Consider the following 20,224-nt stretch of genomic DNA (forward strand, 5'->3'; position numbering starts at 1 on the left):
TTTTCTGTTGACAATTCTCTTGGTCTTCTAAAGATGAACTGTTGAGGTAGGCGAGACGATGCCTTCGTGATTAAACCTACTAAGGCGAATCGAAAGGAAGGCCGAACATGATGACGTCAGCAATACCTGGAAAAGTGTTGACCAATCAGACTCGATGCAAGGGTACACCCTAATTTTCAGAATAAGGCAAGTGTGCGCGTTCAGGTTGGTGTGCAAAGAACAGGTTATTCGACCCTGGGAGCTCTTCTCTTCCGACGCTAAAAGCACTTCTTGTGGGAAGGTCCTTCATCCTCTGGGGTTCTGGTGGAAACTACATTTCCTATTTCCCTTATACGGTTTCGTGAATCCGGAACTTGACATCGGGCATCATGGGAAAAATGGAGGAAAAGGGAGCCGTCGAAACAGCGGTATGTTTCAAACTTATAGTTGAGAGCACTCTAAATTATGGGATAATGTGTAAGTGCGTGTGCGTGCGTTCATAACTATATAAGTTTTCATCTTTTATGTTTAGGAGTGATTTGGGTTCATCGGCACCCCTGCCGGATTATAGGTTCATCAGGCAGATCGTCCTGCCAACTTGGCCCGCGCAGTCATGTACTATAACCTAGCTAGTCCACTGTTTTTGTTTTGTTTTGTTCTTTTTTTTAGTGTGTAATTTGACGATAACGGGCGAAATGTATATTATTTCATATATTGTCATTATTTGCAAACAATGCCATTTTATCTAATTTTTTAAACCATGCTTGTATTCCTCCAATTATGTTTAAAGGTCGCTTTTTCGCTTTTATTTCCCTGGTATTTTTCACAAAACAGTTATATGCACAACTCAGGGATATGCAAATGAGGGAGTCGATGATGTTCCTCATTCACTATTCATTAAGTTTTTTTATTGTTTGAATCATAAAACAATTATATTTTTACAAATTTGACAATAAAGGACAAACTTGACTTAATTAAAGGTAATTACACATGTTCAGGGGGGAATAAAATTTTGTTTCACAAGACAATGAAGAGAAAATTATAATTTTTCATATTTCATATAATAATATACAAAAGAAATAGTGAGTGGGTGACGTAATCATTTTGCTAATTTGCATACCGACTAGGATGTGCCACTGACCTTAATACTATTCAGATCAGTGGGATGTGCATATAACGGTTTTGCGAAATTAAGCAAAACTTTAAAATGTCATAACTTTCTTATTTTACATCCGATTTTGATGAAATTTCCAGTGTTATACTTGTTGGATTTTTCTCCTTCTATTCAAATCAAGTTTTTATTGGTTTGGACTTGTCTTTTAAGGTTAAAATCAAAATGTCGCTTTTTATCAGTACATGCACATGCAAAATATTCCCGAAAGAAAGGGCGATGGGGAGAGTTCGGCAAGATTGTTGCGTTTACATTAAATTTTCTTGGTTTCTTTTTACTTGGATATCACTTATAATTAACTAATCACTGCACTGATTATTCTTGGCCATTCTCTATTTTATCTACCAAAATGGATAAAAAATCGCTTTGCAGCATTTCTGAAAACTACCTAGGAATGGAATAAGTACAACTGAGTCACTTGATATCTTCAAAATAACATTGAGTGATTCATTCGTTTTATTATTGCCAATGTGAAAGCATGGCAAGTAAAGGGAGTCATATTGTTTAGGCTTGATCTAGTTGCTTGAAAGGAATGGTTCACAGTAAAATGTGAAGGCTGTGTCAACAATTGCATTGAAACACATTATTTGATCTTCACATCATCGTATGTAAGCTGAGGCGGACAAAAAAAAACCTAAAAACAAAGTTGGAGAAGAATGGCACCCGCCGTGCATGAAGGTTCAATCTTATGTATCAGTGTTGACTAAAATGTTTTCGTCTAGGTATAAATTCATCTGTTGTTGTGGAGATATGAATCTTATCTATGTCAGTGATTTTATTGAATTTCACATTCAGAATAATGTTGAGTGTTCAAGATAGAGGACAGGGACAAAGAATAATATGATGTGAACATTCAACCATTAGCATTTATTGAAATCATTAAAGAAATCAGATCTTCAAATATCAAATATAACAGGGAAATGTGAACTGGCATGTCGCTGAACGAACGGGTCGTTTCATGGCCCTGGGATGCGGGGGTGCTGTGTGTGTTATTATCCATAGGCAGCACCCCTGGAAATCTGGTAGTAATGGTAAATGGCAGAAATGTAATGAAAATGAAGGACATTTTGTAGAAAAAGTCCCCTTATTTTTATTTTTTTGCAAATTCCTCTGGAGCAAAACCACCTTCATTTTGGGTTGAAACTTTTTCTCATTTTTTTTCTGCTTGTCGAATTTAATAGGGGCCGAGAGCACCTTCCTTCATTTTGTTGGTGAAAAGACTTTTTTTTGGCTTGTCAGATTCACTTCAGCACCCCCACTAAAAATTGTTCCCAGGGCTCTGGTCTTTTGTTGGATTTTGGGAGAACTGTATTTCCCTGTATATATCATTTTAAAGTTTGTCCTTAGCCTTTATTCAAATAATCCGGTCAACCTTTCAACAATAAGGTGAACTATTTGTTTGTTTGTGTTCAAGTAGAATCACCAGTTTTCTCTCCAATATGTTTACCATAATCATTGCCATTGCGTTTCACCAATACAATTTAATATTTGATACGCCATTAGTCAACAGGACCAACAATATACTCGCCCAGCATAAACTTCGCTAACACAATATTCTTTTTCGGGGAAGGTAGATCGAGGGGACGAAAGGGGGAGGGGGGGGGGGGAGGGGGTCAGCACGATATTATCGTTGGTGTAAACCAGAACTTTTGAAATGGGTATAGTATAAAGCTATATAATGATGTCCAATTAACTCACGGATAAAACAAAAATATCCGATTATTATTTTTTAACACTCGCTCGAAGAAAGGGTGGCTCTTGAAAAGTGGCAGTGCTACACTTTTGGTTTTAAAGTGGCTAAATCTATACAGCCATGAACAGCGGGGTCACAATTGGAAATTGTGCACTGGCGACAAACTGATCTGCCATATTCGTTATGTTTTTGATGTACAATCTTTGGAAATAAAAACATGAACGTACAAATTATTTATCCAGAACATGAGAAATGCATCGTACCAAACACTCGAAAAAAAAAAGAACTATTTGTAATGACTACTTTTACTAATAATTTTCGGAAAACAAGTTCATGTTCCATGGATTGTTAGGTTATCATGGGTTTTTTATAGTGGCTTTTGAAAAAAGTCGAGAACAATGGTATAAGTATAGTGGCAGATCCTCGACTGTTCTGCCTGCGTCTAAGGACGATAAACAACATTAAACTTTAGCCACAGAAAAAAACTAACCTCAGACAACCCCCTTATCATGCTTCTTATGCTGGGCTCAATGAACAATGATTGTTACTATTGTTTGTACACTGCCTTCCTCTGGCTGGAATTCTTTTATTAAAGTTAGGATAAGTTTACGAGTTAGCTAAAGTTCCATAAAGTATATACGCTATTGAATTACACCAGGCTTTTAACGGCCAAACATTGTTGTAAGTGCAAATATATGTTCAACTTTCATTTGTTACGCGACTCCTGATGGGCGCTATTACCCTTGGAAGCTGAGTTATCAGGATTTGTAATGAGTCAATATCAAGAATAGATCAAGTTTGATAAAAAGATAATATAAAGTAGTAAAAGAAAACATTAACCTCATGAATAAGGAAAAGAAGAAGAATTGGGGAAGCGAAAGAGGAGAAGAGAAATGAGTAGTTGGAGGAGAAGGTGAAGAAGAAGACGAAGAAGATAAAGTAGAAGAAGAAGAAGAAGAAGGAGAAGAAGCAGAAGAAGAAAAGAAGAAAAAGATAAAGTAGTAGAAGAAGAAGAAGATGAAGAAGAAGAAGAAGAAGAAAAAAAGAAAAGAGAAAAGAGAGAAAAAAACTAGATGTCAGTGTGTTATAGAATTTAAATGAAGATCTGTAACTACTCTCGTTATCATGTAAGTGCTGATATTCAGGGCTGCATGGATCGATGTTTTCTATTGTGGGGGGGGGGGGGGGGGCAAAGAACTGAATCCCCTTCTTTTGTACAGCTGATCACTCCTGGATCCCCGTACCGTGATTATAAATTCAGTCAATTTGAATGCATGGGAGCATACTCTAAATGTCATAATAGGAAAGGAAGGGTACGTAGCCTATATAGGCAAAATTGATAGATGGTCAAAGCCTTGGCGCTTCGCCTTGGGATGAGGCTAAAAATGTTCACTTGGCGCAAATATTCACTACTGAATGACACGCGCCGTATAAGCTAAAACAACAACAACAACAACGTTTGGAAGAAATTCCTCCTCCCTCAAATAATTTAACGCTCAGAAAATGTGGACATACATGTATTATGGCCAGTGTTTCTGACAATAGAGTTTCTCCTATAATAGCTCGCCATCGATTTTCGGAGCCGGGATCTTGAGACGTAGGCCAATATTTCGATCAAGGTTTGGTGGAAAATCAAATGCTTCATTTTTCAAAGAGACGAACACCCACACTTGGCTCCCCCTATACGTGTACGCCACTGCTGTTAGGGAGCGTGCACGTTTTAACAGGTCTAGTTGCTGCTCTGGTATCTAGACTATGATATTGGGTCTGAACCTGGTTATTCAAAGTTAATGGCCGGGGTTTTTAAAACACTTTGAATGAAATTTGAACATTGGATTTACCAAAAAATACATTTTGGTTTTCTCCAAATAGATAAGTCAAGCATGAAGAAATATACAAAGAAATGTTATTCGCGCGGAAGTTTTAGATTCATATATTTTTTCATCGCACTATTGTTCATCTCATCTTTTTAGATCCCTCGGTCATCAATTTGACTTTACTTTGCTTGAAAATGTCCAGTGGTTTTACTTTTGAAATTACATTTCCTAGTTATTCCTTGTCTGGTTTTAGATTGTGATAAGTCATTTTGAACGCTATATTGTTATTTGTTGTGTCAATAGCAACAACAGACAAACGAGATTGTAATCAATAAAAAAAATGTTCTAAATTCATATTTTCCCCCAGGATATACAACGTTCAGCTCCTGTTTCTTTCACCCTGCTACCTATTCTTATCATCTAAGCATTTTCTTTATTTATAATCTCACCCTCTTTCATTTGGCACCTATATATTGTTTTTGACAGTTTGCAAATCTTCGACAGGGGGGGGGGGGTGGAGTTAAAACACAAATATCATTCTACGGCCAGAACATCATCCTGTTTTTTTTCCAATGCTTTGGAAACAGTCTATCATGAGAATTGATGTCATACGGGATGTGTAAGTGTGTAACATACAAAGATAACAATATTTGTATATAATTGATTGCAATTTTTGTCCAATCAATAATAATAGACATTAAAGAGCGCAAAAAAGAAACAGCCATTCAAGAATTTTGCCATTATTGGTGCATAATTAAGACATCCCATACAAAGTTATATTTTGCACTGTGCATACAGGGCGGTGGCATATTAAAAACCAACAACAAAAAAACGTTACCAAATACTATTCGATGTCACACATTATACCATACCCTTTATTCTCGACTGACGGGGTCAGTCTTTTTGTCATTCGAATATTTCAAGCCATTTATATGTAAAAGCAGTAAGACATCTGACGGGTCAGGTCACTATTGGGACAGATTTGTCGGGTATTCCTTTTTTTATACATTAGATTATTGTCTGCCATGGAAAAAAGAGAGAAAATATGTATTGTCGATTGGTTTCAAAGGAAGAGCAGTCAATACAACGACAAAAGCTGCGGTTGTATACAAACAAGTGATATGCCACTGAAGATGGAAAAATACTTCTGGCCTTTGTTACCCATTTCACCATGACGAAATGACACACATTTCCCTTGAAAAGTCATTTATGACTATGATGGGTTCAGGAGCGGTGATAGTGAGGGGGGGGGGGCGAATGTCCTCTATCACCTCCCCTCCCCCGGGTGGTCACCGGGGGGGGGGGGGGTCAATTTAACTATATCCGGGTAAAAAATATCTACAAAGCTCATTTTTGGCATGAACCTCTAGTAGGTCCATGTTTTTGGCGACCGTAATTGGCACAACGCGTGAGAAGAGCGTAAAGCGTAATTATCACACGCCCCCAACACACTTACTCTGGCCCCGCATGACTTATGTGAGGTCATGATACAATACGATGGTGTTTTTTGTCCCTGGAAAGTAATGTCGTGAAATTAACTTTGTGACAAAGTACCCATGACGAAATAGTTCGGAAGTCAAGTTAATCGAAGTTAGTTGGTTGAGGGTAGAGAGTAAAAACTAGGGTTAAAAGTTGATGAGCATGATCCCTAGTCGATTTGGGGCATATACATGTCTCTGAAATTAGCGTAAACTTCGCGTAAATTGGGAAAATGCGGTATATATTTTGGTAACAATGCAAAATAAATCGAATACCTGAACAAGAACTATATACATAGACTTCAGACAAGAATCAAGTTTAGATTTAAATAATCATTTCAAAAGAGTTGCATACACCTCTTTAACTGACAAAAACCATGTGGCTGCAAGCCTGCAACTTTTCCAACAGTTGTTTCAGCAGAAAACATACAGTGAATATCTTTATTAAAATACTCAATTGAAATTCGCCTGCCGATTCAAGACCAAAGTGCTAGCTATGTTATTATATAAATTACACAAAGACATTTTCTGAAGATACAAGCCTATACATAAACAAGACACCATTGTTCGTTTGATAACCCACTGTCTGTCTCTGCATCCATCATGTGTCGATATGTCTATGTCTATGCCATACGCTTCATGCGTATAAAGCAGCATTTGTCTGCGTTGAGCAAACACCTTATTTTCAATAAAACAACAGAGAAAGCCCGTCTCAGGCTGATCATGAACATGCTGGCAACAAAACCGTTTTTCTTTCAAGCTTAGTCCATCAAAATATTTTTAAAAGCCTGTAGCTCGCTGTCCTAGTTGAAAAAAACGTGCTGTAGATAGAACATAATACATCTCTATGAGATAGAATCTTGAGTGAGCACGCACAATGCCGTTTCTGTTACAAATTACAACAGATTCATGAATATTGCTTGGGTTATGTGTCGGAGCCATTGTACTTGTGCTTAAATAACTCTTTTATTATGGAAAAGGGTCGAGTTACATTTTATAGAGAACCCCCGGTTGGTTTAATAATGGGTTCGTAATTTTTTAGTGCACTTTGAACAACGCCACTTTTACATGTCGGTGGAAAATATAAGAAAATAAATAAAGAGAGAGAGAGAGCGCGCGTAGGTGGGCGGTGGGATAGGTGGAACTATGTCTCGACACCATTTTCCAGGCCTTTTCAAAAGATTGCTGGTGCCTAAAACCTATATTTACACTTTGCTTTTGTTGAGTTGTGTGATATTGTCTACGGTACTTACCAAAAGTAGGTCTAGCATTGAGTATTCGCTGCTTAAATATATCAAGAAAAAAAAAAAGAGAGTTAAACAGGAAAAAGTTATCGAGAGATTGATCAAGATGGCAAGGCCCCGAGATAAAACTATTTGACAAATGATTTAAAAAATGAAGAGAAGAGTAACAAAAAGGGAAATGAAAAGAGATGTGCGAGATTACATTCGGAGTGGGAGTGAGAGAGAAAGGGAGGTAGAGGAGAGAGAGAGAGGGGGGGGGGGGCAGAAATTAGTAGTCGTAGTAGTAGCAACAGCAGTAGCTGGTTATTATAAAGTAGAATAAGTGAAAATATCATTAGAAGAACGTGAAGGTATATAAAGGTGGATGAGAAGATGATAAAGAGGAAGAATGAAGAGGAATAGAAGGCGAAAATAAGAAAATGATGACGACGATGACGAAAATGAAGAAGGAAAAATATAAAGAGGAGATACAGATATAGGCCTATGTTTTAAGAAGTGACAATATTATTGTCTTGACGTGAATGGTCCATCATCAATTCACCATCATCACCATGATCATTATCATCAAATCATCATCATCATCTTCAACAGTATTGCCATCAATGCCATCAACGTCGCCATCTTCAACACCAGTGCACCAGTATCCCTACCGCCAAGATCACCACCACCATCATCAAAAAGGTTCTCTCGCTTTCGAAGGGGGGGGGGGTACACTTGTCTTAGAGCGGCAAATTTACATTACACATTTTGATAATGCCTCTCGGATGTGCCCCCCAGATCCGCCAGTCACCACCATCATCATCATCCCCACCACCATCACCTTTATCACCAAGTTCACCTCGATCATAATCGTCGTCACCGTCACCACCATCACCATCATCACCGTCATCCTCGACCTTAATGGTTCAATCTGTTCTTCTTGTATCATCCCCAGGGTGCCGACGGCGTGGAGGGCGAGTTCCAGGGAGATGAAAACCAGGAGCGAGGGAACTGGTCCCACAAGATGGACTTTATCCTCTCTTGTCTAGGCTACGCCGTGGGTCTCGGTAATGTCTGGAGGTTCCCATATCTGGCTTACAGGAACGGAGGAGGTCAGTTTCTTTAGTATTACTGTTATGTTTGTCCATTCCGTCAAAGAAACAATGTTATACATGTGTTTAATGCGACAGCTTGGGTTTTCACCTCTGTCAAACCCAAAAAACACCCCCAAATAATACGAATGACAATTCACAATTGGCATCGCCGTTATATAAAGCTGCTTGACTTCATAGAAAGAAAAAAAAATATCAAAAGGCACCAGCGGCCTCAAAAAAATCTTGAAAATAAGCAAACGGCATATGTATATGGAATTCGACTGAGCTGTTTATTCTCATTATTCTGGAGGGCATGGGCTTTATGCAACTAAATTTGTCCATTATCTTCTGTATTCTATCCCTCCCGGGCCCCCCCCCCCCCCAAAAAAAAAAAAAAAAAAAAAAAAAAAAAAAAAACCCGGAAATGTTCTTACAGTTAGATTGGCCCTCGGCTGCAAGATTCCTCCGTATACACCATGATAGTATTTTAGCTGTCAAACTGTTTGTTGGAAGTAGAAGTTTAAATGAGATTGGAGATTTAGTGTATTGATTTATTGTAACACTGTGTAAATATTTATTCTCTGGTTTGATACCTGCATCCCTTTCCATCGCTCTTACAGGTGCCTTTCTTATCCCTTACGTCATTATGTTGTTTTTCGCTGGTATCCCGCTCTTCTTTATGGAGGTGTCGCTGGGTCAGTACTGCAGTCTTGGACCGATTCGGTGCTGGAAATCCGTGCCGCTTTTCAGAGGTGAGTCAACAGTACAATGACAAAGAGGTGTGGGATATGGAATGTACTTCTTTCGATTCTATGATTTTTTTAAGAACAGAAAAGTCAGTTCATAAGAAAATAAATTGCCTTATGCTCATTATGACTATAGTCCAATATATTTACTTGATCACACTGTGATTGTTTGTGCTTAATATTATCTCCCAAAATCCAATCATTCGCTCTGAGGATACTGGATGTGTCTCCATTTGATTGACTATCCAGTTTGATCTACACATGCTCGATCCTTTGTAAATCCAGGAGAGCGTTTCATGAAAGGACTTGTCGGACGCTTTATCCTACAAGTCTTGTTTTATCCGGCAGTGACCATAGTAACAATGGTTCTCAGCCAATCAAAGTCAAGAACAGATGTCAGATCAGACAACTTGTCGGACAGCAATGTTGATGAAACGCTCCCCAGGATAGAGCATGCGCAATCGACTTTTATCTGTATGTTTCATCCGCATTGCCTTCTATTGTAATGATCGTGTTGTCGAAAGTTCCCTATGTTGCTTCCGTAACTGTTTTAAACCAGGTATCGGATACTGCCAGATGGTCACCGTCTTCTACGTCGGCATCTACTACAATGTCATCATCACGTACACGGTCTACTACTTTGGTGTGTCCTTCACATCCTTGCTTCCCTGGGTCGGATGTGACCATTCCTGGAACACCAAGTACTGCTTCGACATCTACAGGCAATGCGTTGACAACACCAGTATCATTACGGACACAAACAACACCTGTCAGCATCTGGAATCTCTTGACGAGCAGACCCTCGACTTGTTCGGCGTTACTCGGAACTTGTCGTATGACGAGGGCGATCCGATGCGGTTCGACCTGACGAACTACACCGACCCGCTTCGGGGAGAGAGGAGACTGGCCAGCGACGAATATTGGAAGTAAGTTGCAAAGAATACTGTTTCGTGGTCTGGATGTACAATATCATCCCTGACACTCTACACCAGCCATACTTTATCTGTGATCATTTTGGTCTCGCTTTCCCTTTGTAAAAAAGAAAGAAAAAAGTCTGCAGTTGCCAAGCAAATAGTCTACCTCCTCATGTGACTGTTTCCCCACTTTCAGCAGATTTTCTTTCTCCTCGTCCCTCATTTGCTGTTCATACTCTTCTTCTTCTGCTGCTGTTGCTTCTTCTTCTACTATTACCTTTTCTACTATACCCTTTTAATATCAATAATCTTCATCCTTTTTGCACACGTCTTTACCAGACATAGTGGTATATAGCCATATCCCAATTTTGCGATATCGTTAGACCTTTTCTCTGTAGCTTTTAACGATAATTAATTATTTGCAAGATTTTGTAACGGGAGTGTCATCATGATGTTTATTATGATAGTCTTTTTTTTTAAATCAAATTCTGAGAGGCCGAATCATTACTGTTCTTTTCCAGAGGAGCTGTCCTCCAGGAAGCCGACTCAATGAATGATACCGGTGGTATCATCTGGCAGTTACTCATCTGTCTCTTTGTTTCCTGGCTCATCGTCTATCTGTGTCTGGTCCGTGGAATCAAGTCCTCTGGGAAGGTGAGAACCATTCAGAAATAATTATATAATTGTTCTGGTAGGTGAACCTCTATGGCGTATGTCCATTGGAAGGTTAACCCAGGCCTATGGTCAACGCAAGGTTGGTGAACCCCTATTGTGTAAACTCATTTATTAGTAGGTATGGGCCCCTTTTACATGTCTTAATTAGGGAAGCGACTGACATAATATAAGATCAGGTAATTTTGTTGGTATATGTACTCGATCTATCCTTTAGGGAAGATACAAAAAGATATCAACATATATTTATCGGTGAATCTCTCTAGTTTGTTGTTACGGAAACTAAATAATGTGACTTATACCTTCAGTGGATAATGCATTTAGGAATTATGTATATATTTTTACTAGAGTGATATAGACAAAACTGCCATGACTCCATTTATGGCTCATATAGCAGTGTATAGTACCGGAATTTTTGTTATGAAATGAGCATTCTCTGTTATTACATCACGCACAAGGGGACGTTTCACAACAAACACTTGTCAAGTTTGTCGTCTGAAATGTCTGTCAACTATTGGTTTTAATAGGATGAGAAGCGCAGGTTTTGGTTACAATCCTAGCTGTCGGGGTATGACAATTTATCGTGATCAGTCCCGACAGCTTTATGGAAACGGTCCCCCACAAATGACTGAGTCAACAGGTAATTTTGTATCAATTGATTCATTTTTTAAATATATTTTTAGGTGGTTTATTTCACTGCTACTTTCCCATATGTCGTTCTCGTCATCCTTCTCGTCCGTGGTCTTACACTGCCAGGAGCCGGGGAAGGAATCCGTTTCTTCGTCACACCAGACCTGAGCAGGCTAAGCGATGCTGGGGTAAATTTTTAAATTTTCTTAATTTTTTCCATTGTATTAAGCATGTTGCACAGGTTAATTTGTTTTAACATTAAGTGGATTAAAGGGTAATGTGGTTACTGACTTTAGGTGAAAAGATGCCTCATCGTTTACCCTCGTAAACCACGACATGGACTGCAAGCCTGAATAAAGTCCAAGTACCAACTTATCTAGATGACTTGATGTTTGTGATTAATGAATCTAAATGTCATTTCAATTATTCTTCATCCTTAATCCATGTTGAGTAGGTGTGGCAAGATGCAGCCATCCAGATCTTCTACTCACTGAGCGCCGCTGGAGGCGGGCTCACAACGCTGGCTTCCTACAACAAATTCCACAACAATTGCTACGTGTAAGTGCTCAAAATTATTTGAGTTATTCTCCTCCAGTACAATTTACATCCTGTTACACACCCAGTGAATACTTCTATCTTTGAAGTCGCCTCTTGCTCATACCTGTACTCAAAAGTAATCTAGTCTCCCCTGAAGAATTGGTACGTAAAGTGGGTTTTCACTGATAGGCAAACGCAAGCCTTCCAGAGGATGCCACTCTCGAAAAAGCAGTAAATGTAAACAATGACATTTCAAATCCGGGCTTGGGATTGTCGCCAACCATTGCTTAAGTTTTAAAGCATCGTAATTTATAATGTCGATTCGCCATTTTTGACACCCGCATATACTTTGGATCTTCTTTCTCAGGCACAAGCGTTTTCTGGAGGATAGGATTATCGAAAGGGGAAAAAAATCCCTCAATCGCTCTTTGTGTAGCAAAAGTTTGCCAAACTTGTGCAAAGTTCTAGAAGCGACGCCAAATAATTGAAAATAATCCACAGTCCCATGTTTGACGAACTTTCGTCACACACAAAAGGATCACACCATGGTATGCGGGTCTAAAAAAATCGAGCTAGGGCCGTTCTGACGATATAATAGCTAATATACAATGTAGCAGTTGTTCCAAACATGTGCTTCACATCCAATCCAACCAAAGTAAAATTGTCAGCAGACATGTGAAACTAAAAAGTTCACGAAACGCCTCCAATGTATTCAAAGATGTCACCAGTTGTTGGACAAACTAAATTATTCTTTCAGACGCCAAAAAACGCGCGAGAGGCGTCGAAACTCTCGGTACAAAAACTGACTGCTTTATTTTGCCTCACTCGCCCGATTGGCCGTACGCCGAAAAGTCCGGGCGAAAAGTACCGCTCCGTCCAGATTTTTTTTCTTTAATTACGATGGGGTTGCACATTGTTACGAAATTATGCTCAAAATATTCACCATATCCCTCGATTCCAAATTTAAACTATCACACAATATAAAAACATTGAAAAATAAAAGAGGAAAACCAGTGTCTTGACCAAGAAACAAAACGTATATAATCTGACAATTGATTCAAGGATGGATAAGAAAGTAGCTGCAGCTCTTCAGTACGTTCTGATTTTGAAGCTATATGATCTGCAAGCTTTCAGAAAACGCATGTCTAGGTTTAACGGGACTATACCCTCTGTACTTAGCAACCCCTTGCTTCTTTGACATTATAGAATGTCATATGGATCGGTGATAAATTTCAATCCATACTTTATCATAATTCTCCTTTTTGACAGAGATTCTTTGTTTGTGGCCATTGCTAACTGCTGCACCAGTGTGTTTGCTGGATTCGTTATCTTCTCCATCATCGGGTTTATGGCCCATGAACTCAACCAACCCGTCGCCGATGTCGTGTCTTCAGGTATGTTGAAGAAGTCACAAAGTGGCATTACAGATAACAAGAACCCCGTGATCTATGGAGGGGCGGGGATATGAATTAGAAACATAAGAGGGAGGTCGTGAAGGGAAAAAGGGGGGAAGCGAGGAGAAAATGGTCATGAAGGAGAGGGAGAATAAGAAGAGGATGAGGAGGAAGAAGAAAACGAAGAAGAGGAAACACACAAAAGAACGAGGGAGAGGAAGGGCACGAAAGACATAATGAAGAGTAGATAGGTTCCTTAAATGATATACTTTCATATACTTTGTTTTCAAAATTATATTTAGCAGGGTTAGGGTGGAGTACTTTAAGTCATTGCGAATATTTATTTACGGCAGTCTCTATGGGCAATGAACTTTCTTTTAATTTTTTTTATCGTTTGTATTAAACGTCTTATTTCCGTAGGTTTTGGTCTTGCCTTCGTGGCCTATCCAGCAGCAGTGGCCCGTATGCCCATCTCACCTCTATGGTCTGTCCTCTTCTTTGGCATGTTGATCACCCTTGGACTCGACAGTCAGGTAATTTGCTACAGTCACACTGGCCTAACTGACTCCAGAAAGACCAAATATATCCAATAGCATATCACCAGTGGGAACTGTCGGCTTGGAGTCAATTTCGTTGGTGCGACTGTAGGTTAACAAAGACGACCATAATGGTACCGATGACTTTATTTTGGGGAGCGTTTAAATCAAAGACCTTTTCAGACGTTTTATCCGACAAGTCATGTTTTATCCGACATTTACCTAGCACTGCTTCTTGGCCAATTAAGGAAAAATGTCAGATCGACAACTTGTCAGACAAAACGCTCTCCTGGTCCCATGTCTGCGTGGCGTCCATGAAACTTCGACAAGTTATGTTAAAGTGAATGCTACCCGATGCATACAGCAAAAATATGGGCCGTTGTTGCATTTTCATCGTTCGCTCAAGGCGGGGCTTAATTTCAATATCCAAGGTCATCGAAGGCCACTACCAAAGGTGTCTTTTTAATTGGCCTCTGTGCCCCTCTCAATGAAGATTGGCCTTGGAGATTTCCCCATTTGTGTTGTAATATAAAAATTATCAAATTGTGCCTTGATATACAAAAGCAGCCTTGTCGTAAAAGTATTTTTTTTTAATATATAAGGCCTGCCAAGATAAAATGATCCCGTATCACGTAAAAGTGATGCCCATGATGTTGATAGTTGAAGAGATAATTATCTGGGTGATTGGTACTGTAATTGAAATGACGAGTCCGGTAATGATGAAGTCATTGACAATGATGATGGTGGTGATGATGCTATAGACACGTAATGAAGTCGGAGCGTCTGGTGATTACCGCGGTGAACGATTTACCTATCTTTTCTCTATACCAGTTTGCCATCATGGAAAACCTCGTGACGATGATCTGCGACGAATTCCCTCAAACCCTTCGAAAGAGAAAGAACAAGGTTATGTTGGTTGCCTGTGTTCTCATGTTCGTTCTCGGATTTACCTGCATCACACACGTAAGTCAAAAGCCCAGCCTTTTCCCTTTGGTCTGGCCTCTACCCATCCGGCCTTAGCCTTGACCACGGTTGGTCTGCCGGCCTTGGCCTTGTTCTTGGGCAATCCGACCTTGGCCTTGTTCTCGGGTGATCCGGCCTTGGCCTCAGACAATCCGGCCTACTTGTTTGATCTGTTTAATCCAATCACAAATTCATGTTGGACCCGGAACCTAATCCGTATCAAGAAGTAAACCTGAATTTAATCTAAATTATAGATGCAAAAAATAGTAAGTGCACGTATAATGTTCGAACAATATGGCCAGGTCCCGGACTTAACTGCGGGTTCTATATCTAATAGTTATTACCGGAAGTTAATGCTTCCAAGATAAGTTCAGAAACAAGGTTCGAATGTGATATGCATGAATGATTAATCAAAACCAATTTTGGCAAATAATAAATTTGAAATTTGCACACAGCATCCATATGCCGAGTTACTATGTCCATGCCACTTCAAATCATAAGAGATAAAACAACCAATCAAGATTTTTTTTCTTCAAATCTCTGGTGCAGACCGGCGGTTACTGGGTATCACATTTGGACAGCTATGGGGCATTCTTCAACTACCTGGTGTATGCTCTTCTTGAGTGTATCGCCATTTCCTGGTTCTACGGAGTCAAACGCTTTTGCAATGACATCCGGACGATGATTGGCAGCGGATGGGTCGGGAACTTGACCTTTCAATGGTGGACTGTCAATTGGAGCGCCTTCACACCCGGTCTGATGGTCGTAAGTCAATCAATTGATGTAGTCTTCATCATGATCAGCATCGTGTTCGCCTAATTATAATTTCAATTCTCAATGATGCGATCCGGTCATCTTTGTCTTAGTCATCCTCGTTTATGATGAGACATCAACATAATAACAATGAAATATAATAACAATAATAACAAGAACAAGAATAATAATAATAATGAAAATAATGATTAAAAAATTGTCAGTATTATTTTATTAACATTTATTTTATCATAATTTCCCTATTTATTTCCTCCTGTTTTTATTATATATATATGTTTTTACTTATAATTTTTTACCTTTTTATTCTGTATTTCGTGGTACTTTTTCTTTTTATTTCATTTCATTTTGTTTTATTTTCATTATCATTTTGTATTTGTTATTTTTTTTCCATTGATTTATTCATTATTTATTTTTATTTTCTTCTATTTTATTATCGTTGTTTATTGATTTATTATTATTATTATTTTTATTACTATTTGCGGGCGGGGGGGGGGGGGGCATGGACTGTTTTGTCCCAAGCACAATGATGTGTCCCCCGTGTCCCCATGGATATACTTTTCTTATTTCCGTTTTTTCCTTATATTTTCCGGGTTTTTTTTCTTATGAGTGTTTGAAATAAAATAAGATAAACACAAGGGACCAGCTAGTCCAAGTATCGCCTCCCATAATGATTAGGATTTGTTGAATTCCCATACAGTTCGTCTTGTTCTTTAACTGGTTGAAATGGGAGGAGCCGAGCTACAACGGACCCTACCCGACCTGGGCCGTCATCCTCGGTTGGTTGATGACGTCGATGTCTCTCATATGGATCCCCGTGGTCATGATCGTCGAGTTTTTGAGGGCTGATGGAAACCTAGCAGAGGTATGCAGGAACTTTGCCCACTGGTTGATATTCTTATTCCCCCGTTTTATATACAGGTTTTCGCTGAGCGACAAATGGAGGATTCAAGAACAGAAATGCCCGTCATGTTAAAGAATAACCAAGAATTCTTTGTCGATTGTTAGTAAATAAAAGCAGTACTTTCGTTCTTAATTCTGTACAATCGATGCATTTGCAATTATTTCATCAGCTCTGAAAAAAGACAAGACTGCTCATCAGGTTCACCCATTTCCTACAAAGATTTCTCGGTTGTTCTTTGTTATGACGGGCATTTGACTTTACATTGTCTGTGTTCTTGAGCGAAAACTATCTAGTATCGTGAAAAGGAAGGAGTGTTATTTATTAAGTCATTTCTTTTTCCATGTTTTCGGAGAAATCGAGTGTAAAATCTGGATCGGCTGGCATGACATACTTTAAAGTAAATATGAGTAATTAGTGAGTACTTTTAGTGAAAAAAGGGTCTTCAAATGAGGAGAAATGCCACCATAGATCAAAAGCAGTAGTGATTTGATTCACTAGGTGTTTCTCTCTCTGTTTACCCCATTAGCGTTGGCGAGTGGTTTCTAACCCCACGGAGGAATGGGGTCCAGCTCTTCCCAAGTTCAGACTCGAAGCAGCCAAAGTCCACGAGGAACATGGAACCAACATGGGCGGCAGTGTGGAAGTCGATGGGAGCGGTCGCCGGGTTAACGTACAGGAGGTGGAAATGGCAAAAACTGCCTAGACAAAGCAAACAAGAGAATGCTCTAAACCAGAAGCGGATCCATGATTTACCAGAAGGGGGCTGGGGAGGGGTTCTGACAATTCAAAAATATCCTCCAAAAAGGGGGAAAACAATTCTCCTTTGCCCCCCCCCCCCCTGATCCGCGCCGGCACTCTACCATTGTGATATCTAAAAAATACACAAAATTTTGATTTCACATAGGCATTACATTTGAATTCAAAACCCCCCTCCCCCGAATAACAAGGCATTATTACAAGTTCAAAAGATATATACAAGTTTATAGTACTTTAAATTTATAAATAAAAACACGACTCGGAGGAAAACCCAAGGCCTTATTTCGAAAGCAAAGGCAAAATGATTTGCTGAAGTAACCAGGGAAGCTGCATTTATATTCTGGTGAAAGCAATAGTCGAAAGAAGATGAGGGGAAGGAATAATGAAGACGCGATCGCACCTGATGTAAAAACAAAAAAATTGAATAAGATCGTGGACGTTAAATGCCAAGGAAAGTAAATAAATTATGAGTGGTGCTCGTGTTGTATCGTCCTTGATTAAACAACATTTGTGAATTGTATATTCAAATTTGTGTATTCCATTTAGAAATCGTCTCTTACGTAGATAGAAACGTATGTTATTAATCATCTTAATTCTTTTAGTTTCTATTCTGGATGTCATAATTTCAAGTTGCCTTTAGCTTTATTGTGCATTGTTTATTTTTATTTTCTATTACAAAATATTAGCCATTACTTGTGGAAATCGACATCCATTCTGAATTACCATGGTCTATATAGCCCATGTAGCGGATACAGGATTTCTTACGGAGGGGCACCAAAAAGGACCCACTTTTCTCCCAAATGATTTCTGAAAAGCAAAAGAAATCCAAATTCAAAGTCATATTTCCTATCGACTTTTTTTTGGGCAAATAGCATAAAATCACTGCAATCACACCCTCCCTCTTGACGACAAAGTCTTTTCTATTTTCTTTTTAATATCACATTATTTCTCCAGCCACTCCACCCCATTATAGCGTAAGTTCGTCCACTTTCAGGAAAAAAAATTATAGGCCTTAGTATTTTATTCTTCTACGCCGTATATCAGGTTGTAGAAATTTGACATAAATCACCTCAATTTTCGAGAGAGAACTTTTTTGTTGTTTTGCTTGTCAGTTTTTTCTGACCAAAGTGATCTTCATCTGGTAATGACAACTGTTCCTCCCCTTTTTTATTGTTATAAATAAAACAGCACCCATGCACTCTTTAAAAATAATTACCAGACCCCTGTACCTGGCCTAGAAGAAAGGGCATAAATGAAGAACAAACCTGAAGATGTATCGTATTACACCTGTTACCAGAACCTTTGTCATTAAAATGCATAGTGTTAGAAGACCTTGTCTTTCAAAAAATATATATTCTATCTTTATTGTAGATAAATAATGAAAACCTTGGTGTGTTTGGTGAATTTTAGACTTTGAAATAACAGTACTATAGATAAATTAATTCTCTACTTTCATATATCTTTTTTTCAGATTATGTGGAAATATATAAGGAAGACGGAAAGGAAAATTAATGTGTTGTCTCGTTTTCTTCCGTAGTATTGTATCATACCCTGTACCCATGGTAACACTTGTCATCCTAACCAAAAACAAAAGCATGGTTGTATGCAGCGGGAGAGGAGGAAAGTTGGTATCCCTACCCCGTAAATTTTTGAAAGAAACATTTTCTAATGAAAAAATCTCATAAATTCATCAAAAGTGTGCACGTAATCCATCAACTTCAAATTAAAAAATATGAAAATGACAAGTTCGGTCACTTTGCTTCCTTGCTTTCCAGTTTCTTCGAAAATTGAATGTGTCTTGCCCCTCCCCCCGGAAAAAAAATCTGTGTGCGGGCATAAAGTTTCATATTCACTCTCGGCTACATGCATGGCATGTGAACAGCCTTTACTTTCAAACAATGTATTTCAAAAGAAAACGCAAAAAGGAACCATGAACGCCCCCATACTGTATATATTACAATGCTTCCATCATTTTGGACAAACCAAATCTCAAATATGCAGGTTTTAGATTCCAAGATTAAGCAAACAATTGATTTATTACTCATGGTTTGTTGAGCATGAAATAAAAGTAGGCCTCATGTTAGAAAATTGAGGATCCAGGAAAAAAATCAGACAAAATTTCACCGCATATTGTAGTTTGACCTCAAATATGTACACTGCAAAATCAGTGATTTATTCCAGTGGGGAATTCATGGTGTTAGCTCAACACCACTTAGGATATCACAACACTTTTCGTTTTGTACATTAACCCTCTTGGTGTTCATGTATATTCAAACTCCACGGATTATGCTTAAAGGACAAGTCCACCCCAACAAAAAGTTGATTTGAAAAAAGGAGACAAATCCAACAAGCAAAACACTGAAAATTTCATCAAAATCGGATGCAAAATAAGAAAGTTATGACATTTTAAAGTTTCGCTTAATTTCACAAAACAGTTATATGCACATCCTGGTCGGTATGCAAATTGGCAGACTGATGACGTCACCCACTCACTATTTCTTTTGTATTTTATTACATGAAATATTCTAATTTCTCCTCCTTGTCAAGTGAAACAAAGTTTTATTTCTCCCTGAACATGTGGAATTGTCATTATTTTAACAGTTTATGGTTAAGTTAAGTTGGTCCTTTTTGTCAAATTTGTAAAAATTGAAATATTGTATTATTCAAACAATAAAAAACAAAATAAATAGTGAGTGATGGACATAATCGACTCTCTCATTTGCATATCGCTGAGTTGTGCGTTTAACTGTTTTGTGAAATATAAGCGAAACTTAAAAATGTCATAACTTTCTTATTTTACATCCGATTTCGATGAAATTTGCAGCGTTATGTTTGTTTGATTTTTCTCTGTCGATTCAAATAAACAATTTTCTGGGGTGGACTTGACCTTTAACACCAGAGGACACGTTCATCTAAGAACATCCGATTTGTGTTCTTCACACCATT

General features: G+C 38.5%; 1 protein-coding gene across 1 annotated transcript; it reads left to right on the forward strand.

Annotated features, from left to right (window-relative positions):
- The first annotated feature begins 35 nt into the window (after positions 1-35).
- LOC129277761 (sodium- and chloride-dependent neutral and basic amino acid transporter B(0+)-like) lies at positions 36-18,786 on the forward strand. Its single transcript, XM_054913924.2, has 13 exons — positions 36-407; positions 8,317-8,473; positions 9,076-9,207; positions 9,761-10,127; positions 10,637-10,769; positions 11,471-11,605; positions 11,872-11,975; positions 13,224-13,348; positions 13,769-13,881; positions 14,716-14,847; positions 15,397-15,612; positions 16,319-16,483; positions 17,049-18,786. The coding sequence occupies exons 1-13, from the start codon at positions 369-371 to the stop codon at positions 17,223-17,225; spliced, it is 1,995 nt and encodes a 664-aa protein (XP_054769899.2). The 5' UTR covers positions 36-368; the 3' UTR covers positions 17,226-18,786.
- Positions 18,787-20,224: the final 1,438 nt, after the last annotated feature.

This window comes from Lytechinus pictus, chromosome 15 (genome assembly GCF_037042905.1).
Source record: "Lytechinus pictus isolate F3 Inbred chromosome 15, Lp3.0, whole genome shotgun sequence".
Classification (NCBI taxonomy): domain Eukaryota; kingdom Metazoa; phylum Echinodermata; class Echinoidea; order Temnopleuroida; family Toxopneustidae; genus Lytechinus; species Lytechinus pictus.

Coding starts and splice junctions, on each gene's coding strand:
- LOC129277761 (XM_054913924.2), top strand. CDS start 369: ATGGGAAAAATGGAGGAAAAGGGAGCCGTCGAAACAGCG. Junction 15,613..16,318: donor TCACACCCGGTCTGATGGTC/GTAAGTCAATCA, acceptor ATTCCCATACAG/TTCGTCTTGTTCTTTAACTG. Junction 16,484..17,048: donor CTGATGGAAACCTAGCAGAG/GTATGCAGGAAC, acceptor TTACCCCATTAG/CGTTGGCGAGTGGTTTCTAA.